Source organism: Manduca sexta, chromosome 9, assembly GCF_014839805.1.
Source record: "Manduca sexta isolate Smith_Timp_Sample1 chromosome 9, JHU_Msex_v1.0, whole genome shotgun sequence".
Taxonomy (NCBI): domain Eukaryota; kingdom Metazoa; phylum Arthropoda; class Insecta; order Lepidoptera; family Sphingidae; genus Manduca; species Manduca sexta.
In genome coordinates, this window is record NC_051123.1 from 5,823,468 (window position 1) to 5,841,787 (window position 18,320).

The 18,320-nt window shown below is 40.2% G+C and overlaps 1 protein-coding gene across 5 annotated transcripts in view; it reads left to right on the forward strand.

Moving 5' to 3' along the window:
* The window catches only part of LOC115449151 (eukaryotic translation initiation factor 4E transporter), a 33,133-nt gene extending 15,625 nt beyond the window's left edge, over nt 1–17,508 (forward strand). Inside the window, exons 2-24 of one of the 5 annotated variants that reach the window (XM_030176882.2) lie at nt 218–401; nt 952–1,030; nt 1,513–1,750; nt 2,871–3,057; nt 3,862–3,954; nt 4,552–4,620; nt 5,102–5,204; nt 5,641–5,736; nt 6,153–6,266; nt 6,877–6,988; nt 7,498–7,674; nt 8,411–8,526; nt 9,597–9,704; nt 10,405–10,524; nt 10,774–10,879; nt 11,718–11,839; nt 12,016–12,121; nt 12,720–12,934; nt 13,217–13,321; nt 13,526–13,612; nt 13,825–13,884; nt 14,538–14,628; nt 14,831–15,093. In XM_030176882.2, coding sequence (XP_030032742.2) covers nt 218–401; nt 952–1,030; nt 1,513–1,750; nt 2,871–3,057; nt 3,862–3,954; nt 4,552–4,620; nt 5,102–5,204; nt 5,641–5,736; nt 6,153–6,266; nt 6,877–6,988; nt 7,498–7,674; nt 8,411–8,526; nt 9,597–9,704; nt 10,405–10,524; nt 10,774–10,879; nt 11,718–11,839; nt 12,016–12,121; nt 12,720–12,934; nt 13,217–13,321; nt 13,526–13,612; nt 13,825–13,884; nt 14,538–14,628; nt 14,831–15,081 — 2,939 coding nt within the window. In that variant the 3' untranslated portion in view covers nt 15,082–15,093. Of the gene's footprint in view, nt 1–217; nt 402–951; nt 1,031–1,512; nt 1,751–2,870; nt 3,058–3,861; nt 3,955–4,551; nt 4,621–5,101; nt 5,205–5,640; nt 5,737–6,152; nt 6,267–6,876; nt 6,989–7,497; nt 7,675–8,410; nt 8,527–9,596; nt 9,705–10,404; nt 10,525–10,773; nt 10,880–11,717; nt 11,840–12,015; nt 12,122–12,719; nt 12,935–13,216; nt 13,322–13,525; nt 13,613–13,824; nt 13,885–14,537; nt 14,629–14,819 lie in introns of all 5 variants that reach the window. The other 4 variants (XM_030176883.2, XM_030176880.2, XM_030176884.2 and 1 more) reach the window with 4 other exon arrangements.
* Nucleotides 17,509–18,320: the final 812 nt, after the last annotated feature.

The window sequence follows — 18,320 nt, forward strand, 5'->3', positions numbered from 1 at the left end:
GACGCTTACTACTGAACTTAGGCCTCCTCATAGTTGTTTATAGAAAGGGGTGAGAGGGGACGGGTCGGCTGTACCCTAGAATTGGTGGTGGACTCATAGGATCTTAAGGCAGCCTGCTACTATTTTTTTTTTTATAAAATTATCAACTTAGCAAATATCTGCGACCATACCGAAGCTTTTACTATTTATAAAGATGTACATAATTTTATTGTCTCAGGCCACGAGGAGAACGGCGTGTCCGGCGGGACGGGCGGCGGCGGTGGCGACCCAGCGGTGCTGGCGGTGGGGCCGGCGCGGCGGCCGCTCACCTACACCCGCGAGGAGCTGCTGCGCCTGCGCAATTCGCCGCTCGTCAAACGCAATCTGGAAAACGCCTTCGCGGGCTGCGAGGCTCTTGCGCTGTAAGTCATATAATACAGTCATTCTCTATGGCCGGCACGAAGTTTGGCACAAATGGCAATGCAACTACTCGAGAGAGTAAAGAGCTAAATTCTGGTTGGTCATAAAGTTTGGAGAGAGTTGTATATAGTAAAAACTATACAGGAGTATTTGTTAATTGTTACCTCATTAACCTAATAGAAGCGATTAGCAGAATGCGTATGAAGTTTCTATTCTTGGGTGTACTACTACCTAAATGGCGACACACTGGCTCGTATACCTGTCTTATGCGAAGTTACTTCGATAACAATTTCCCGATCAGTGATAAATATTAAGATTATCGGCATGACTCGTTCGTATCCTTACGAACTTATCGCGATAAATGACGCCGTTTGGAAATAGCTTGTAATACCTACTGTATCGGCCAAAATATTTGCGGAGTTTCGTTTACGTAACATTGGCTGGTTGTGACGATTACGAAGCGATATTGCGGGTAGTTAAATGTTATTGCATCTGGTTTGGTTACAGTAATAAATGAGACATGCAATGGTAAATTTGTTTTGTTCTTTTCAGTGTTTTGAAGAGACGTTCCGATTCGCCGAATGAAGAAGACCGAGGTGCCAAGGGTGACGCGCCCAATGAGAACCATAAGGTAAGGGTTTAAATAAAAAGAATAAAAAAACGTATACTGTGATAATTAACACGTAAAAACTTCTATGGTCCAGCGGGGTATCCAGGGTATCCAACTTTTGTTGTCCAGCCTGCTCGAGAAGAGAGGCCGTGAGTTCGATTCTCGCATAAAGGCAAATATTTGGGAGCCAGAAAATTTGTTTCAGTATTTCTTACGGCATAAGACTTTTAGGTTAGCCTGGCTTTAGGATTTTATTTAACTCTTGTCAACGAGAGTATTTTAAGTAACGGTACTTAAAGATTTGTTGCAAGAGCAAATTAGGCCGTAACTGGAACTGACTAACTATATATAACCGGCAAAAATTTTAACACACTACCGTGTGGTGGAATTTTTTTTTGTACGCAAGTATAGTTACTCTAACGTACAAAACAATTTTACCGCGCAATAGTGTGGTCAAGAAGCATTTCGGATATTATAATAAAATTGTTTGTGTATACGCGCAGGGCGTGTTCGGTCGCGAGCGCGAGCGTCGGTCGGCGGACCCGCGCGAGCGCGTGCGCAAGGAGAGCGAGCCGAGCGGCGGCGGCATCGTGCTGTCGCCGCAGCGCCGCTCCTTCACGTCGGGCTGCGGGGCGCCCTCCGCCGCGCCGCACGCGCCGCCGCACGTGGCTCGCACGCGCCCCGAGTCGCCGCTGCCCATCGCCGCCGCGCAGCAGCCGCTCACCAACAAGACTGAACAAGGTAATCATATACATTCCCCAATCAATATGACCGGGGCGCCCTGAGCCGAATCTCGAGTCTGGCGCTCCCTCTAGACTCTTGGCGCCGTGAGTAAAGACGGTCTCTAAGATCCGCCGACCCTGGCGACCGCGCGGATCTCCCCCGTCCAAAGCCGGCAATGCATAGACCTAGAGAAAATCCATTTTTAGCTTCAATGTTTAATGTTTTGATGAACAATGTTATATAAAAATATGTTTACATTAAATATTGGAACAGAGACAAGTTAATGCTCCGATATCTTGAGATCTCATACTTATTATTAATTTAATATGCATCCTTCAATAATGATGGCCTCAGATATAAGAAGTCGTGGTATCCACGATATTTTTAACCAAACTGCATGTTTTTATAGCAGTTTTTCATGTCTGAGGCCTAGAGCAAACGGCTGATACAGGTGACGCGTGTTTGAAGATTAACACTGTGTCGTATTAATCGCCCTACATATTATATGGATCTAGCTAATAACTAAAAGTGAAACACAAATGGCCTGTAGTTTCGAAATTGTATAAAAAAGTGTTTTTAACATTTTATTGGGATGAATGTTTGATAGGTAGCGGATCTGTGAGCTCATTTTGCGTAACACGGACCACTAACAGATTAAATTAAAAAAAATGTATAATTGTAAAATGTAGGTAGATATTGTAACTTTGACTTTTCGCGTGACCAACACCTCAGTCCGCCCCGGTGACCACGAAGGTTGCATTCTTCGTAACATCGGGAGAATATTATAATATAAAAAACCGTGGTAAAACCCGTAAAACAGTTTAATTTTAATTTATTACCGTTACTATTTATCGCTTATAGAATCATATTAGTGTGCATAAAACGGTCAATCGTTCCATGATTTATAGGTGTTCGTTTATATCGACACAATACTATTTGACTGTGTGTATTGTACCTGTAAATATAAATTGTAATTGTAAATAGGGACATGGCGCGTCCTGTCCACATAGTCTCAGTCATTAAAACGAAGAATCCTAGTTACCTAAGACACAGACCAATTATGTTAATTATTTATTAAGTACTTAAAAATGACGCGTCTTCAAGTTAAGTGAAATGTACACTGTACGACGTGTTGCAGGCGGTCGTCGCATCGGCTCGGGCCGCATCCTGGTGCGCGACGTGTCGGGCACGTGGGACGACTGCGACTACCGCAGCGAGCACCGCGCCGAACACCGCGCCGAGCACCGACCCGAACACCGACCCGAACACCGCGCCGAGCCCTACCGCCCGCCGCGCGAGCGAGACCATCGCGCTAATGGCGACAGGTGACTTACTCTAATTACTTTTTTATAACCGCCCTTAGAATTAAGTTGACCTAACTCAAAAAAGACGATTTGTGGGAAAGAAATTATAAAGATTTGAGAACAATATAGCAGGAAGTGAATTCGGCGGTCGCGGCGAAAGTGAGAATCGGCTTCTATTCTATAATTTTGTCTTTTTCTCGTCGTACGGTTATAGAGCATACTTTGGAAGGTCGTTTTTTAACAAAATTAGAAAACATATATATTTTGGGTTAGGACATTTTAGTTCTAAGGGTGCGATATAACCGCTTTGAGAAATGTATAAATAAAGTTTCCTGTAATTTTAAATTGTTAAAAAAAATTTGCATAAAGATGTTTTAGGGTGCTATCACACTACCGATTTCTTAGTGTGTCGAGCGAGGCAATTGGTCACCGCATGAGCGCAACAAGCTCCAATGTTCAATCTCTATTATTACTAGTTACAGTGTACAATATGGCGTCCGTGTCGTGGTCCCAAGGGGGCGAATTTGATTCATAGGCTGTAACTGCTAGTCTAGGCTAGTTAATGTAACTTTTACTATCGATTGAACATAGTAAATTCGAGTTAATAATAATAATATCAGCCTTGTATTATATACTTGCCCACTGCTGAGCACGGGCCTCCTCTACTACTGAGAGGGATTAGGCCTTAATCCACCACGCTGGCCTAGTGCGGATTGGTAGACTTCACACACCCTTGAAATTCCGAAATTAAATTTGAGTTAAATGTTGTAAATTATTGAGAGGAAGTAACCGTTACAAGTGGATACATAAAATGTGTTGTTTCAGATTCGAGCGGCGTTCGTTCAGCCGTGACACTTTCTCTTCCGACATGAAGAGGGAGCGAGACGACCGGTTCAACAACGACAAGCCGCGAGACAGGTTAGGATGCATTCTATTCTTAACTAGGATGTGCTCGCGGCCTCGCCCGCGTGAAGGAGTTATCCGGGGTAAAAGTACCGTTATATATTTTCCGGAGATAGAAAGGGTGTTAAACTATCTCCATACCAAATTTCATAAACATTCCTTCAGTAGATTTTGAGACAATTTATAACATACAGACAGACAGAACTTTGTTTTATAAAATGTATAGATAAATTCCTTGGTTCTCTTCCTAATGAATATGACCAGATAAAACGAATGTATTTGTTTTTTTTTATTTCACTACCTGTGTTTTTATTTTACCATAGGTGTGCGATTATGTTGCATCTGATGGCCAGTAAAGTGAAGTATAATATAATATCGATGAAGAGAGATTTGGCATACCACAATACGTCTCCAGAAGTTTGGCGAGATGTTTTAAGTGGTAGTATATCAGCTGGACCTTGATTGGGATTAATGTTCCCGAACTTCAAATCACGTCTTAGGTTATTTTAGGCCCATAATACAGTTGCATTGTGTGTGTACACGATGTGCCTTTGTCTATACGTTGCGGATATAAGCGTGATTGTATTTTATGTTAACACTATTGTATTGCAGGGAGGACAATCGTCGCTCCGGTGGTCGCTACTCTAATCGTCGATACGATAAAGACGAGGAACCAGAGTGGTGAGTTACCTTTTAATAGCTGCTAGTTGTGTTTTGCGTATAGCCCGACCAGGAAAATAATAAACCTGCTTTAGTAGCTGCTTTTGCAGTACAAAAAATTAATCCCATATTTTCCTATAATGTGGGTAGGATTTTTATTGTCTTGGGTAACTTATAGGATCTTGATAGCACTGATATTTTTGTTTTGAATGACATTGTAGCTATTGTACTCATAATAGTCTTGTTATAGCTTAGTGTCACAAGAGTAGTGTTGAACCTGCATTATGAATTAAAGTCTGGTACCATAATGAGCAGTTCGCACGTCTCGTTATTCAATTGTACTGAAAATATTTAATGCGTAATGGTTATTAAATGTGCTACGTGACAATGTTTCATTACTATTTGCTATGTTCATGGTGGTAGGAATTGCTACTACATTCATACTTGGCAAGTAATTACTTGTATATAAAAAGTGTGATGTTGATTATGAATTTTGACACAGGTTCAGCGGAGGTCCGACATCTCAACTGGAAACGATCGAGTTGCGTGGCTTCGACGATCCGCCCAAGAAGAACGGGACCACTAACAACAACAAGGATGGCGATGTGAGAAATATTTATATATTGTCTATTTTGTTACTCATTGTATGAATGATGATTTTGTTTAATTTTTTTTTTTATATAAAATTAATTGAATGTTTAATAATATGTAATATTTCATGGTGTATTTTTATCTTATTTTCAGAACTTAATATATTCATAGTCTTTGAGTATTTGTCAATATTAAAATGAAAAGTTGATCACATTTCTAATGTACAACTACAATATAAACACAATTGTAACTACTGGACATAATGAGACTTAACATCTCATGTCTCAGGATGACGAGCGCAGTGGAACAGCAAGCAATACTTTGTAATTCAAGGTGTTGGATGGTGTTTCTACTGTTTATGGGCGGTCGTATCGCCTACCATCAGGCAAACGGCAAGCTCGTCTCGTCTGAAAAGCAATAAAAATAAATGTATTTATCGTTTGTCTGTAGAAGTGGAACAGTAGTGGGACGCGGTCCCCGCTGGAGCGCTGGCGCGAGACCTCCTCGCCGGTGCAACAACCCGCTGAAACCGCTGACACTAGCAACGTACGTATACATTATTATATAGCCTATAGCTTTCCTCGATAAATGGGCTATCCAACACTAAAAGAATTTTTCAATTCGAGCTAGAATTTCCTGATGTTAACGCGATCAAACAAACTATTCAGCTCTATATAACAGTATAGATTATATCAATAATGATGGGAAATTATGAAACGATGTGTTTTGTCTTATATATACTGAAATCGTGAAGAAGAAGAACAGAATGAAGTACTTACATACTTGTTTTGTAAATATTTTCTAATTACATTTATTTTCATTAAAATGTCTTTCTAAAGGACACATGCACATAAGTTTTTATGTTCTGTTCAGAGGATATGGCATCATTAATCATTCATAAAATTTTCCTGTATAAATTATGTATATTTGTTGTAAAAAATGTATATATTCATCTTGAACAGGACAAGGACTCTGGCGTCGATTCGAAGACTGAGGAAGCTCAGTCGAACAACGAGCAGCCGGAGTTCAACCTTGACGAATTCCTCAAGTTTGACACAATACCTGACGTACTTACTGTGAGTATCAGATATCGAACGGCAACAAAGTTTGTGATGGATTATTTGTCTACTAGTTGACCCGACAGACGTTGTCCCGTCTTAACTATGAATTTGCAGCGAGCATTCTGTCAATCCCTGACAGTTATTTCAAACAATTGACAGTTATATAAAATTAATATTTTCGTTAAGTTTTCTTAAATTTTCTAATTTTCCGCACAATTTTTGAATTTTTCTTGCATAAGAACCTTCTCCTGAGAATAACAAACACAACAAAAAAAATAATAATAGTGAAATCGGTCCAGCCGTTCACGCGTGATGGCGTGACCAAGGGAAATAGGGATTCATTTTTATATTTATCTATATCATCGTTTTTTCACCTCCATCGAAATTCATTCATTTGTTTTGGGTATGCACTATGCATAAACCAAACTGACTTCAGTTTTGCTATATTTATTTGAGCTTCGGAGTTTCAAGCGTATTTAATCTCACATACTTCAAAATTGACTGATAATGTCAAACAATTAAAAGATTTTTTTACCATTGATGTTTATAGTCGTCATACATTGCCTGTTCGGTTTCACTAATCTATATTTCTAAGTATATGTGACACTGATTTTTATTGTTGTAGAATGGTAGTGGCGAGACCGAAGGTGGAAGCCGGTTCAGCCGATGGTTCCGTCGCGAGAGTCCTACCAATGAGGCGCGTCACTACGAGAGGCTTCTGCACAACATGGTGGACGGTAAGTTTGCACACATTATAATAATATTCAGAAGTGAGTGTAAAATTACTTATGAATTATACATATAGTGGATTTATATATTCAGGAATGACGGTATTGTTAACGAATAAGTAGTCATTTTATGAACTATATAGTGTATTGAAAAATATAAAATTTGAATGAAGTTAGTGGATCGATGGAGTGTGTTGCAAGGGTTTTTTAAGAATTTGGGATAGGATTAGGGCAAGGAACAAGTTTTGTTAAAATAAGTTTACTATTTTATTATATTTTACGTATTAATATATTATAGATTTTATTCCTGTTCCACAATGTTAAAGAAAGAGAGTAAAGCAGAAATTAGAGAGAGAGAGAGAGGGAGTCATATTGGTTAAAGATATTCGTCTTATAGAATAGACGATGTAGTTTAAAATGAAATGATACAAATATTTTAGTAATTATGTATTCAGTCGAATTTTAATATAAAATCGAAACGTCACGATAAGCTTTAACGGTGGATGTGCTGTGTACAGAGCTGGACAGCTCGCCGCGCGCGGAGTCGGCGGCGGGCGTGGCGGGTGCGGGCGGCGCGGCGGGCGCGGCGGGGGAGGCGGCGCACGTGTTCGCGCCCATCGCGCCCGCCGCGCCGCCGCGCGCGCACCCGCCCTCGCTGCTCGACCTGCTGCTGCGCGCCAACGAGCCCCGGCCCGGTCAGTGCACACTCTTACCATACATATTATACTTGTGGAGTACAGACCAATAGTGTGAACAGCTCATTCGAGTATATTCGTTTCTCATAATTCATAATCGTTCGTGCACGAATTATTCGATAAAAGTATAAGTTAGGCATTCAACTTCAGAACTTGTCATCAGCCTATAACTGTCCACTGCTGAATATAAGCCTCCCCTAGAGCGCGCTGCGTTGCTCGTTCCTCTGCTTTCCTCATCCAGCGTCTACCCGCGATGTTACGAATGTCGTCGGACCAGCGGGTCAGAGGTTGTCCTACGCTACGCCTACTGAACTTGCTCGTCAAGAATATTTGCTAAGACAGGACGAGACGAGAGCAGCCCTCTACATTCTTGTCTTCCTCTCGTGTGTGATTATTAGTGACATATTTTTGCTATTTGGGGCTATTGATACTATAAATTATGTAAATAGATTTCTACAGTAAGCAATTATTTTGCAAGAAACTTTCTTTTATAAAAACATAAAACTACCTTAAGACCTATAAATGAATACTTCTACTTTAATTCATTTTAAAAGACTACTATTCTAGACAGATTTTTGTAGTTAATTAAGGTATAAATATTTTCATACATACTAAAAACTTAAAACACTACCAATGGAAATTACAAATGGACTTTGCTGTTCACATAACATTTGACTTGTTTTGTGGATATTTTTATTAATATTAAATCTTTCTTAATAAAAATACTTGGTGGCAGATTCTGGCGCGGCAGTGGGTGGCAGGATGCATAGCCTGGAGGAGCTGGAGGCGCGTCTGCGTCCGCAGCCACAGCACCATCACCACGACCATGATCTCACAGCTTTCAAACGACTCGTATGTATCAATAATCAACAGAACATACGATATATTTTTTCCGTCTGGCGTTACCCTTGCCCAATGCTGTAGTCCCCTTTCCTATAATGCTTCACTTAAGCCGAGTATTGAACACATGCGTAGTAATTTTCTATGTGAGTTTTGGGTTCCAGACTAAAATCGGCAGACTTGCTCCTTTTTGATTTTTAAATTAGCCAAATTATATTTATTGACACGTTGACTGAGTTTAACGTAATAGTTGTGTTATTTGGCTCGCATCGCGCTGCCACACGGTAGTGCGGGTCAACACTTCCGTGCATGACGACCGCACTGGTGGATAATTTATATTTATATACTAGCTTTTGCTCGCGGCTCCGCCCGCGTTATAAAGTTTTTCAGGCTAAAGTTTTCCATTATAAAAGTAGTAGTTTCCCGGGAGCCTATGTTCTTCCCAGGGTTTCAAACTGTCCCCATACCAAATTTCATCTTAATACGTTGGGTAGTTTTTGAGTTTAAGACGTTCAGGCAGACGGATGCAGCGGGGGACTTTGTTTTATATTATATTTTTTAGAACTTTTTAAGAGGAACAATCCTGTCATACATCATTGTTGCATAACTTTAACCGTTTACGCAGCGCACGCAACGGAAGCTCTCAAAACTAATAAATTGTCCCCGTATTTGCAACATGTTTCATTACTGCTCCGCTCCTATTGGTCATAGCGTGATGATATACAGCCTATAGCACCCCACAAATAAAGGGCTATCTAACCCAAAACGAATTTTTCAGTTCAAACTGGTAGTTCCTGAGATTAGCCATTACTGCTCCGCTCCTATTGGGTATAGCGTGATGATATATAGCCTATAGCACTCCACGAACAAAGGGCTATGCAACGCAAAAAGAATTTTTCAGTTTGGACTGGTAGTTCCTGAGATTAGCGCGTTCAAACAAACAAACAAACAAACTCTTCAGATTTATGTAATAGTATAGATTTTATGTACGCCTCGACATCCTAGGCTGGGCATGTTAGCCCTTCCCTCTCAGTTCCCTACACATAATATGATATTGAGTTAAGATGGTGTGTTGCCGGCAGCTGGCGCAGGTGTCGGGCGGGCACGCGGTGGCGGCGGCGGGCGAGCCGGCCGCGCGCGCGCCTCCCGCGCACCACCACCAGCACCAGCAGCCCATGAGTCTGCTGCAGGTGCGCACCACACATGCTATATCCACTGCGTACTATACACGACATCCTCACTACACTTCCCAATGTCAATAGTGTTATTTAGTAGTCAGCCGACATGAGTAACTTTTAAGAATAAGTTCCGATGGGTTTGGCATGTCCTTATGGATGAAACTCCGAAATAAATTAGATAAAAAAAAAAACATAAGAAATGTAATAAAGAGGACATTTTTGTACTTTCAACGGTCTCCTAACAGGATAACATTAATATAAAATAAAAACATTTACTAAAACACGTAAATAAATTTTAAATTATAAGAATTTAAACAACCCCGAACAGAAGAAACTTCTAAAATGTAAACAAGAAAACAACTTTAGTTTCATTTATATATATGTATAATAAGTACCTAGTAATATTTTGATCAGTGGAGGGCGTCTAATAGACGTACAAATACGCACCTTAAACTTATAATGACCCTCTTTTACGGTTGGGGGTTAAAAATATTTGAAAGTATCTGAAACACTACTTAATGACCGCCAACTTGTGTTGTTCCTAATTATCTAAATCCATCCAAAGATTGTCTGGAAGAAATCATTGTTTGCAATAAGACCGCCATTTATACTATCCGTTGATTATTAATTTAATTGTATATTTACTTTCCTATACGAGTTGATGTACAACAGTTTAAATGTATGCAATATAAATATACAATAAATTATACAGATGTTGAACAAAAGCGTGGAGCAGCAACAGAAAGCCCAACAGCAACAACAGCAGCAACAGCAACAACAACAACCGCACATTCCGCAGGAGCTCCTATACAAGCTTCTACAAGTGCAACAGGTAATTATTAAAATACGACATGTCTATGGCTTGTGGAACTTGTTTTGGTATGATGAGCAACAACTATAAATTTAAAATTTTCCTCCCATCTATTAAAAATCTAAAAAGAGAAAGAAAGATTGTGTTGACTATGGAAACTCTCATTCAGCTCCTTGCTGCAGTACCAGCTGGACTGACGCTCCAGTGCTGATGAATACATTGTGTATGAACTTGCTCGTATAACTGAATAAATTATAATTGTTTGTCCAGCGACAGCAGCAGGCGGGCGACATGTCGGGCCACGTGGGTGGAGTGATGCCGCCCGCGCCCGACCGCGAGCTGCTGCAGCGGCCCGAGGCGCAGGCCATCGTGCAAGGTATGCTAGAAACATACAGTTTCCAACATAAATTCCAGTTCTTATTTCTGAAGGACTGGTCTTAGGCGCGACTAGTATACTCTGCATAACTTTTATATTATCATGTATTGTTGACTGCCTTGGTGATTTTGGGTTTAAATCACGGGCCGAAGAGTGAGTGTGACTGAGTTTTTCCATCTTAAAAATTACTCAGTCGTAGTTCGGAGTCAGGAATGATACCCCTATGCCTCGGAAAGCGCGTAAAGCCGTTGGTCCTGCCGCTGATTTCTCTCTGGTCATGTCAGATTATCATATCATCATTATTATTATTTATTTATTTATTCGAGTAACATAGGACTCATATTGTTAGTAAAATTAAACGATAATAAATTAATTATTAGTGCACCGCTGCACCATTCCATGTGAAATGGCTACAGCAAGCCACATACCAACTATCCAGTCTACTGGTAATAATTTTGAGTATTATGCATACACTTGTGCACTAGAATATATCCTGCGTACCTAGCTGATCTCCGTTGAGATTGGACACTGGGGCTGAACATCAGCTAGGAGTAATTCGTTCATTATCATGTCACCTCATGTGATATGCCATATGATGCTTATTACTTAGTGCTCTTTATACACAGTATTTACCTTTTACCTGCGAAAGGTTGTGCATAGGCATGTTGTATCCTGTCTAAAGACATAATTGTTGACTACCGTCATCACATTAGAAAAAAATTGATGACCACACAATTCAGCCGTGTTTTGTCATATTTTTATGACGCGACTTGCATATTTTAACCTTCCGGTACAAGTATGCTGATGCTCAAGTTGTAAGACGATTGCATTCATCCAGGTTTGAAAGCTGGCGAGATCACCGTCCAGCATTTAATGCAGCAGCTCGGCAACCCGGGCCTGCAAAGTCGACACCGCGAGGTGCTGCTTACCATACTACGTCTGCATCAGCAGCAGAGACAGGTGAGACAAACGGACACTATAGCTCGATCATCTTTAAGCTTGCGCGTACACATTCACATATCGCGCGTGTAACTGTTTTTTCTCATAGACATCATATTGCGTCTATGGTTTTCCAAAATTATTATAAACATTGATTTCGGTATGCGGCGTTCTGTATATTTATTATTGTTTCGTAGATGGGCGGTTCCCCTCTACCCTCGGGCGTGGGTGTGGGCGGTTCTGGCCACCTCGTGGTGCCACCGCACCACCAGCCGCTTAGACTGTCGCCACTGCCCCATCAAGGTTTGTATTTTTTATACACGCTAACCAATATAATAAGGAATTTATTTCTTGTCGATTATCGCTCAATTGTTGCTCGATTAGTGAATTTTTATGTTCTATAATATGAAGTCACAAAATAAATGAAAAGAAATCTACATTACATGTCATTAACACGATGTGTACACAATTTGTAGTGAGTAGTGTTGTAAGCTATTTAAAGTATATTACCACTATGGACGCAGCATTCTGCGTGTCGCCCATTATGGCAGCTAGTCCTAACACTCTCAGCGTGCACCATCCAGGTACAATTGGTATATTTAATAGACGCTTCTTATGTTTGGTTTTTGTGCAAATAATTTATTTTTTATAATATTAGATGTATTAGCCAATCGATTAAGTTCCCAGATATCAGGCGTGATAATTTTTGTGAAACTAATGACGCGCGTGGCGTGAAAAATTAAATTTTTCCTGTCATGAATCAGCACTGTCGTTTGTCATTATAGTTAAGTCTGTTATATATTTATGTTATTATTTGCGAAGTTTATATGGATGTGAAGTTTTTTTTTACCATTCGTTGCCGCGGACTATGGGAACGTTATCTATGTAATGTAATTGGCAGGCGTGCCGGCGCGCATCCCTTCGCCGCGTGAGCTGGCTGCGCACACGCAGTCCATCATGCAGGGCGCGCTCATCAAGAAGAAGCTGGAGGAGCAGCGTGAGAACTACCGCCGCCGCCACGAGATGCAACACGCTTCGCCGCACGCGCAACACGCGCAACACGCACAGCACCACCAGCCCAAGCAGCCCACGCCGATCTCATTCACGCCCACCTCGGTTAGTATACAAACTTAAATATTGACTAAAATCCTAATATTGCCTTAATTATTAGGGTAAAAACGTCTTCGATTTATGTATGGCCAATCGTTAATATGTTTTTAAGGGTTTATTTTAGGAACATAATTTTTTGCTAATTATATATGGGAATGAGTAATGGTGAAACTCACAATACGACGGATAATTTGAAATTACTGCTACATGGCACTGATGGTGTACACGCCTGATACAGCCAAGTAATTATTCTGTTTCGAACGAGTACTAATATGCTGTTGGATGCAGGTGCTCCGTAAGATGACAGCGGAGAAGGAGTCCGACGCGCCGAGCCCCAAGCAGCAGCAGTGGGCGCAGCCGACCAAGCTGCCGCAGGGACGTGCGATTGTCAAGGTAATGTAATTGCTCAAAAAGCATTCTCTAAAATTAAGTGGTTGTCTAAAGAGGTTGTAATTATTATCTTTCTGCATTCAATATTGTTTTCTGATTATTTATTAGTTTAATTTTATTGTAATTAGTTTACTATTTTTTTTTAATTTGTTCTTTGTATATTTTTGAAACTTGAACTATATTTAATTGTACATAAAAACATTGCAGGGCAACCAGAGCGGTGCTGCCCCACCAATGGGATACAGTGGCCCCACTCCAGCCGACTACCAGCAGCATTACCTCAACCAACAGCAGGTAATATACATCAATAATGGCACAACATTCACAACAGAAATATTTTAGTCAACAATTTAACGACAAATCCGAACTCTCTCGCTGATGCAAAACTCGTTTCGTTAATCACTAAACAGTCCTTTACATAGAATTATTTGGACAAACAAGTTGGCCAAACAAGGCCAACAACTGTAACTTTGCAAATCAAATATATATATTTTCATATGCAACAGATGGTAGGCGGTGTGCGCTCGTACTCTCAACCGCAACAGAGGCAGCAAGTATCTAACTCGGTGAGATTTAAGCACATATTTTAAATAGAATCGATACTACGAGGACTATAGAAAAAACTAAACACTCCATATTATATGAAAATAATATTTTGTACAACCGCGTTCCTGCGAAACTCATATCATTCTTTAAATTGTTTTTTACGAATTTCTGACCAAATTCTACGGTCAAACTTCCCACCATGAGATATAGTTTGAACTCAACTGCTGTGAGACTATCACGCCCACACACACGCCATTACAACTTCTTTTAGCCAAGTTGGCAAATGGCAATGACACTGAACTACAAAGCCTATTCAGGTCTCCGGAAACTGCTAAGCACAAGTGCAAGTCATCTTCTGCGGTATTTGTTAGGTGATGTGGGACATATTATGCCATACTGATTTCAATTAATAATCCCAAATCCTACCATGAAATCAATGGTAAGAAATAAGGCTATACCAATCAAAATAGATCTTCTAAATGCATATCAAACTTCAAGCAGGTGGACGGACCAAGCAGGTGGTCCGTTTTAGCTGTCGATCCAAAGAGGTTAGGATAGTTTATTGAAATCGGCCAATAGTTATTTCTTTTACCATTTATACACTGCAGGAGGTGAATTACACGTATGCGGCCCTGTGGGCTATGGATGTAATTATGTTGTTGTGTACTTTCAGTTCAACAACATGAATAACATGGCTCGCGGCATGGCAGGCGGATCCGCACTGCACCAGCTGCTTGTGCAGTCGCACCAGAGGAGTCTCAATGGTAACTACCAATACATTTTTATCATTTGAAGAAGTGATTTGTAGGAAAACAATATAATATTTTAATTATGTAGGGTTCAACTCTATATATTGTTAGATAGTTAAAAAAATTATCAGATTTTCGAATTTTAAGATAAGTGGTGAGGACTAACTTAGTTTCATTTAATTTGACTGGAAGCATAAAAATAAAAGGTGTTGCACAGAGATAAGCGGTGGCGGGTCGGTGTCAATGGGCGGCATGAGCGGCATGGGCGGCATGGGCGCGGCGGGCGGCGACAACCAGCTCGCGCGCTGGTTCTCCCCCGAGCTGCTCGCGCGCGCACATGCCGGCAAGCTGCCCTCCGTGCATATGCCCAACGCGCTCTCGCTCGAGGACCTCGAGCGGCACCACCACTCGCCCGCGCCCACCGCGCATGCGTCCCACGCGCCACACGCGCCGCCGCTGCGCAACTAAACACCACCACCTCCACCACGCGTCTACCGGACCACCGGCGTGCGTGCCACGCGCCGGACCCGACTCAAATCATCGCAACGGGGATTGTAAATTCTTTAGATGCTGTTGGATATTCGACACGACAACCCCGTTGCGTATTGACATTTAGGCCCTGTTGTGAGTGATGTTAAAGACTTATGAACACTTGAGGCCGCATTGTAAAATTTACTTTCGTAGAGGCGCTCTCGTTTAACAGCCTCTATTGTAAGGTAGTGAAACCCTACGAGTGCATTGTTGAGCGTGTCAGGTCTGTACGACACGCTTAGTGCGCATGTGAGAAGACTAAACAATGGAATTAACTAACAATCTAGATTTGACATGTGTGTTACCTGATGATTAATCTTGCATTTTGTTTGGAGACATATCTCGTGGAACATGTCTTGCTTCGATCAAAAAATAATCGCAAATTACTATCTGATTGTTTAATAAGATTTTTTAAATCATTCCCAGTTAATGTTTGTATCTCAAGTATTAATTATAAATAAAAAAATAAATATAAAATGAGAATCGCCGCGTGCCAGGACTCTTTAGTCATACTTGATTATTTAAGATCTGTCACCATGCCGACATAAAACTCTAACAACGTATATCAAAATGAACTTGAGATTGTATGACGTAACAGTTGATTTATGTTAATTTAATATCTGAGCAAGGTTATCAAGGCCTTAATTGGTCATTGCAATCAGTATTTCAGATTTTGTTTATACCTCATGTTATCTTTTCTCTTGTTTACAGTGTTTAAGGCTTATTAAAATTAATTATAAATGTGATCAACTTTCATATACACTTCAAATCAAATAAAGTATGCTAATAAACTTTAGTAAACATGTGCGAACAAAAAAAAAGTTTGGAACAAAAACAGCAAACAAAATTATGCTAAGTAATGTAAATGCAAACTGCTAACTGTTAGTTAAAATATAAACATAATTAGTAATAATATACAAATGTTTGTTCCAAACACAAATCGATTGCCAAACCAGTGATTTGATCGTAGCATTTCATGGCGGGATGAGTCCACCAATATTGACACCACCTGCTTGAAACCTGTGTTCGGTACCAGTAAGCAACAAATCGAAAATGTAACGGAACAATTGAGTTTGGATGTCAATAGTGTAAGGTTCTAACTGTACGAGTAAAGACTCCTTCCCGAATGCACCGATGTAAATACACGCCACCTGATAGGTTGCAGCTGATGTAGGCTACGAGGAAAATTTTTGATGTATTCATTTTTAGCGCGATAATGTGGGTAGTTTTGAATTTCGAACGGTGTAGATGTATGAATTAATTGGAAGAGCCCTGTGTCAGCTCCCTCGGTGCTAACTCGTTGCACGCGCGATTATGTCACAAAAATTTCTCCATTGTCATTTCGGAATTTTTGTGTATATAGACGAATTATCGCGTTTACAACATTGTTAGCACTATTGTAATTATATTAACAAATCCAAGTCCTGTTTGTACCGTGGACTGGATCGATGCATGGAGGGAGGGTCTGAACAGAGATTGACTCCCGTCCACGTCAGTATGGCGCGTGGCGGCGAGTGGCTGCGGATGTGACGAGAGGAATAAATCTATATGTATATGTATATCTACGGTTGTGTTTGTAAGCATTTTGTTACTAAGTCATTTTCGAGAGGAGAAAGATTTTTCGTTGAAAGAAAATAAAAAAAAGGATATTTGTCATTGTACATGTCTATACACTTATTAAGAGATAGGAAGCGATAGACATAGCGTGACCTTTTTAGTTCGACGGTGTCGCGATGTTTTTTCTTTGTAACGCGGAATTTGCACAAGTGTGTCCACATTCAGACATTTGTGTTGTGAAATTCCCCGGATATATATATTTTTTATAGATTTTACGATTCGCTCCCCTGTACGAACTTTTATCGAGATACGGTTTGTGTTAAATGAAATTGAGACCTGAGCTTGTCAATTACTTTCTAGCACCATTGGCGGACAATAGCGTAGGTTTGTTACCGTCCATCTTGCTATCAAATACCTCTGGGCTCAAAACAAACAAGCAATAAATGTATACTGTATTACTTCTATGCGTTTATTTGGAGGTTTATGAAGGATCCCCCGCCTGTGATGTGCGCGACTCCCGTTCCCGCACATTGGCATGTTGGCGGCGGACGCCTTAGTAATAGCGCAGGTTTCAAATATTTTTATGTGGTTTTGAAAGTAATACTCTAATCATGAACTAGTTTTTGTTGCGACGGATGAGACGAAACGGCGCATCAGATGTGTCGCATTGATTTGGTTATTGCGTAGTGGATGAATAGTGGCGAAATTTCAGTTTTCGGGGTTTGTAAGCGCGTACGCGCGCCTCAACATTCAAAATGTCTCCTGTAAGCTTTAAATTATTAATTAAAGAAAATTTGAAAGTTGCAATTGTTTTTTTTACTGGATGACGTGTGTCATTTCGTATTTTAATTAAGTATTTAGTACCACAATTATTTTATCATTGCGGCCTCTTCACAATTTTTACAGTTCGATATGCTTCTACGGCCTTCATAAAGTACGCACAACACTTGTTTACCATGTATGTTGTGGTTTCATATCTCAAATTTGCAAGGTCAGTGATACCATTGGTTCGATGTCTATCGGCTGTTGTGTTTGGCCTTATATTTTATTTTATACTAATGTAAGATGTGTACAGCAATGACATCTTGGACACAAATGTCGGTATTTTACATTCATAACGCGTTGCGAGAATTTTGATATAAAAAGAATTACTTGACCCGTGTTATATATGAATCAATCATTCGTTTACAAATCCATATAAGTTTACCTATTAAAAATAAACTATGTAGTTGACCTTTGTGAATCATTCGTTTATAAATAATCCTTATTATACATAGTAAACCTATTGAGAATATACATAACGGTGATAAGACTGTCCATTGTGATGTGTATTTCGTAAGTGTATTACTCTGACTGTTCTATCATTGATACTTATAGTTATTTACAGATTACAGATTTGGAAGTTTGACCATACCCTCTGCTACACATTAATTCAGACAATAACAGTGAATTTCTACATGGCAGATTCTGTATAACAATGGCGAGATGGTCTTTTGAAGAAGAATATTGATGTTCTTGCTTTGCTCTCTTTATTTCGGAAGAGCACAAATGAATCGGATTCCCGCTAGCTAACATCTCCTATAATTTCAAAGACGCTTTTATGTATCACAGATGCTCGG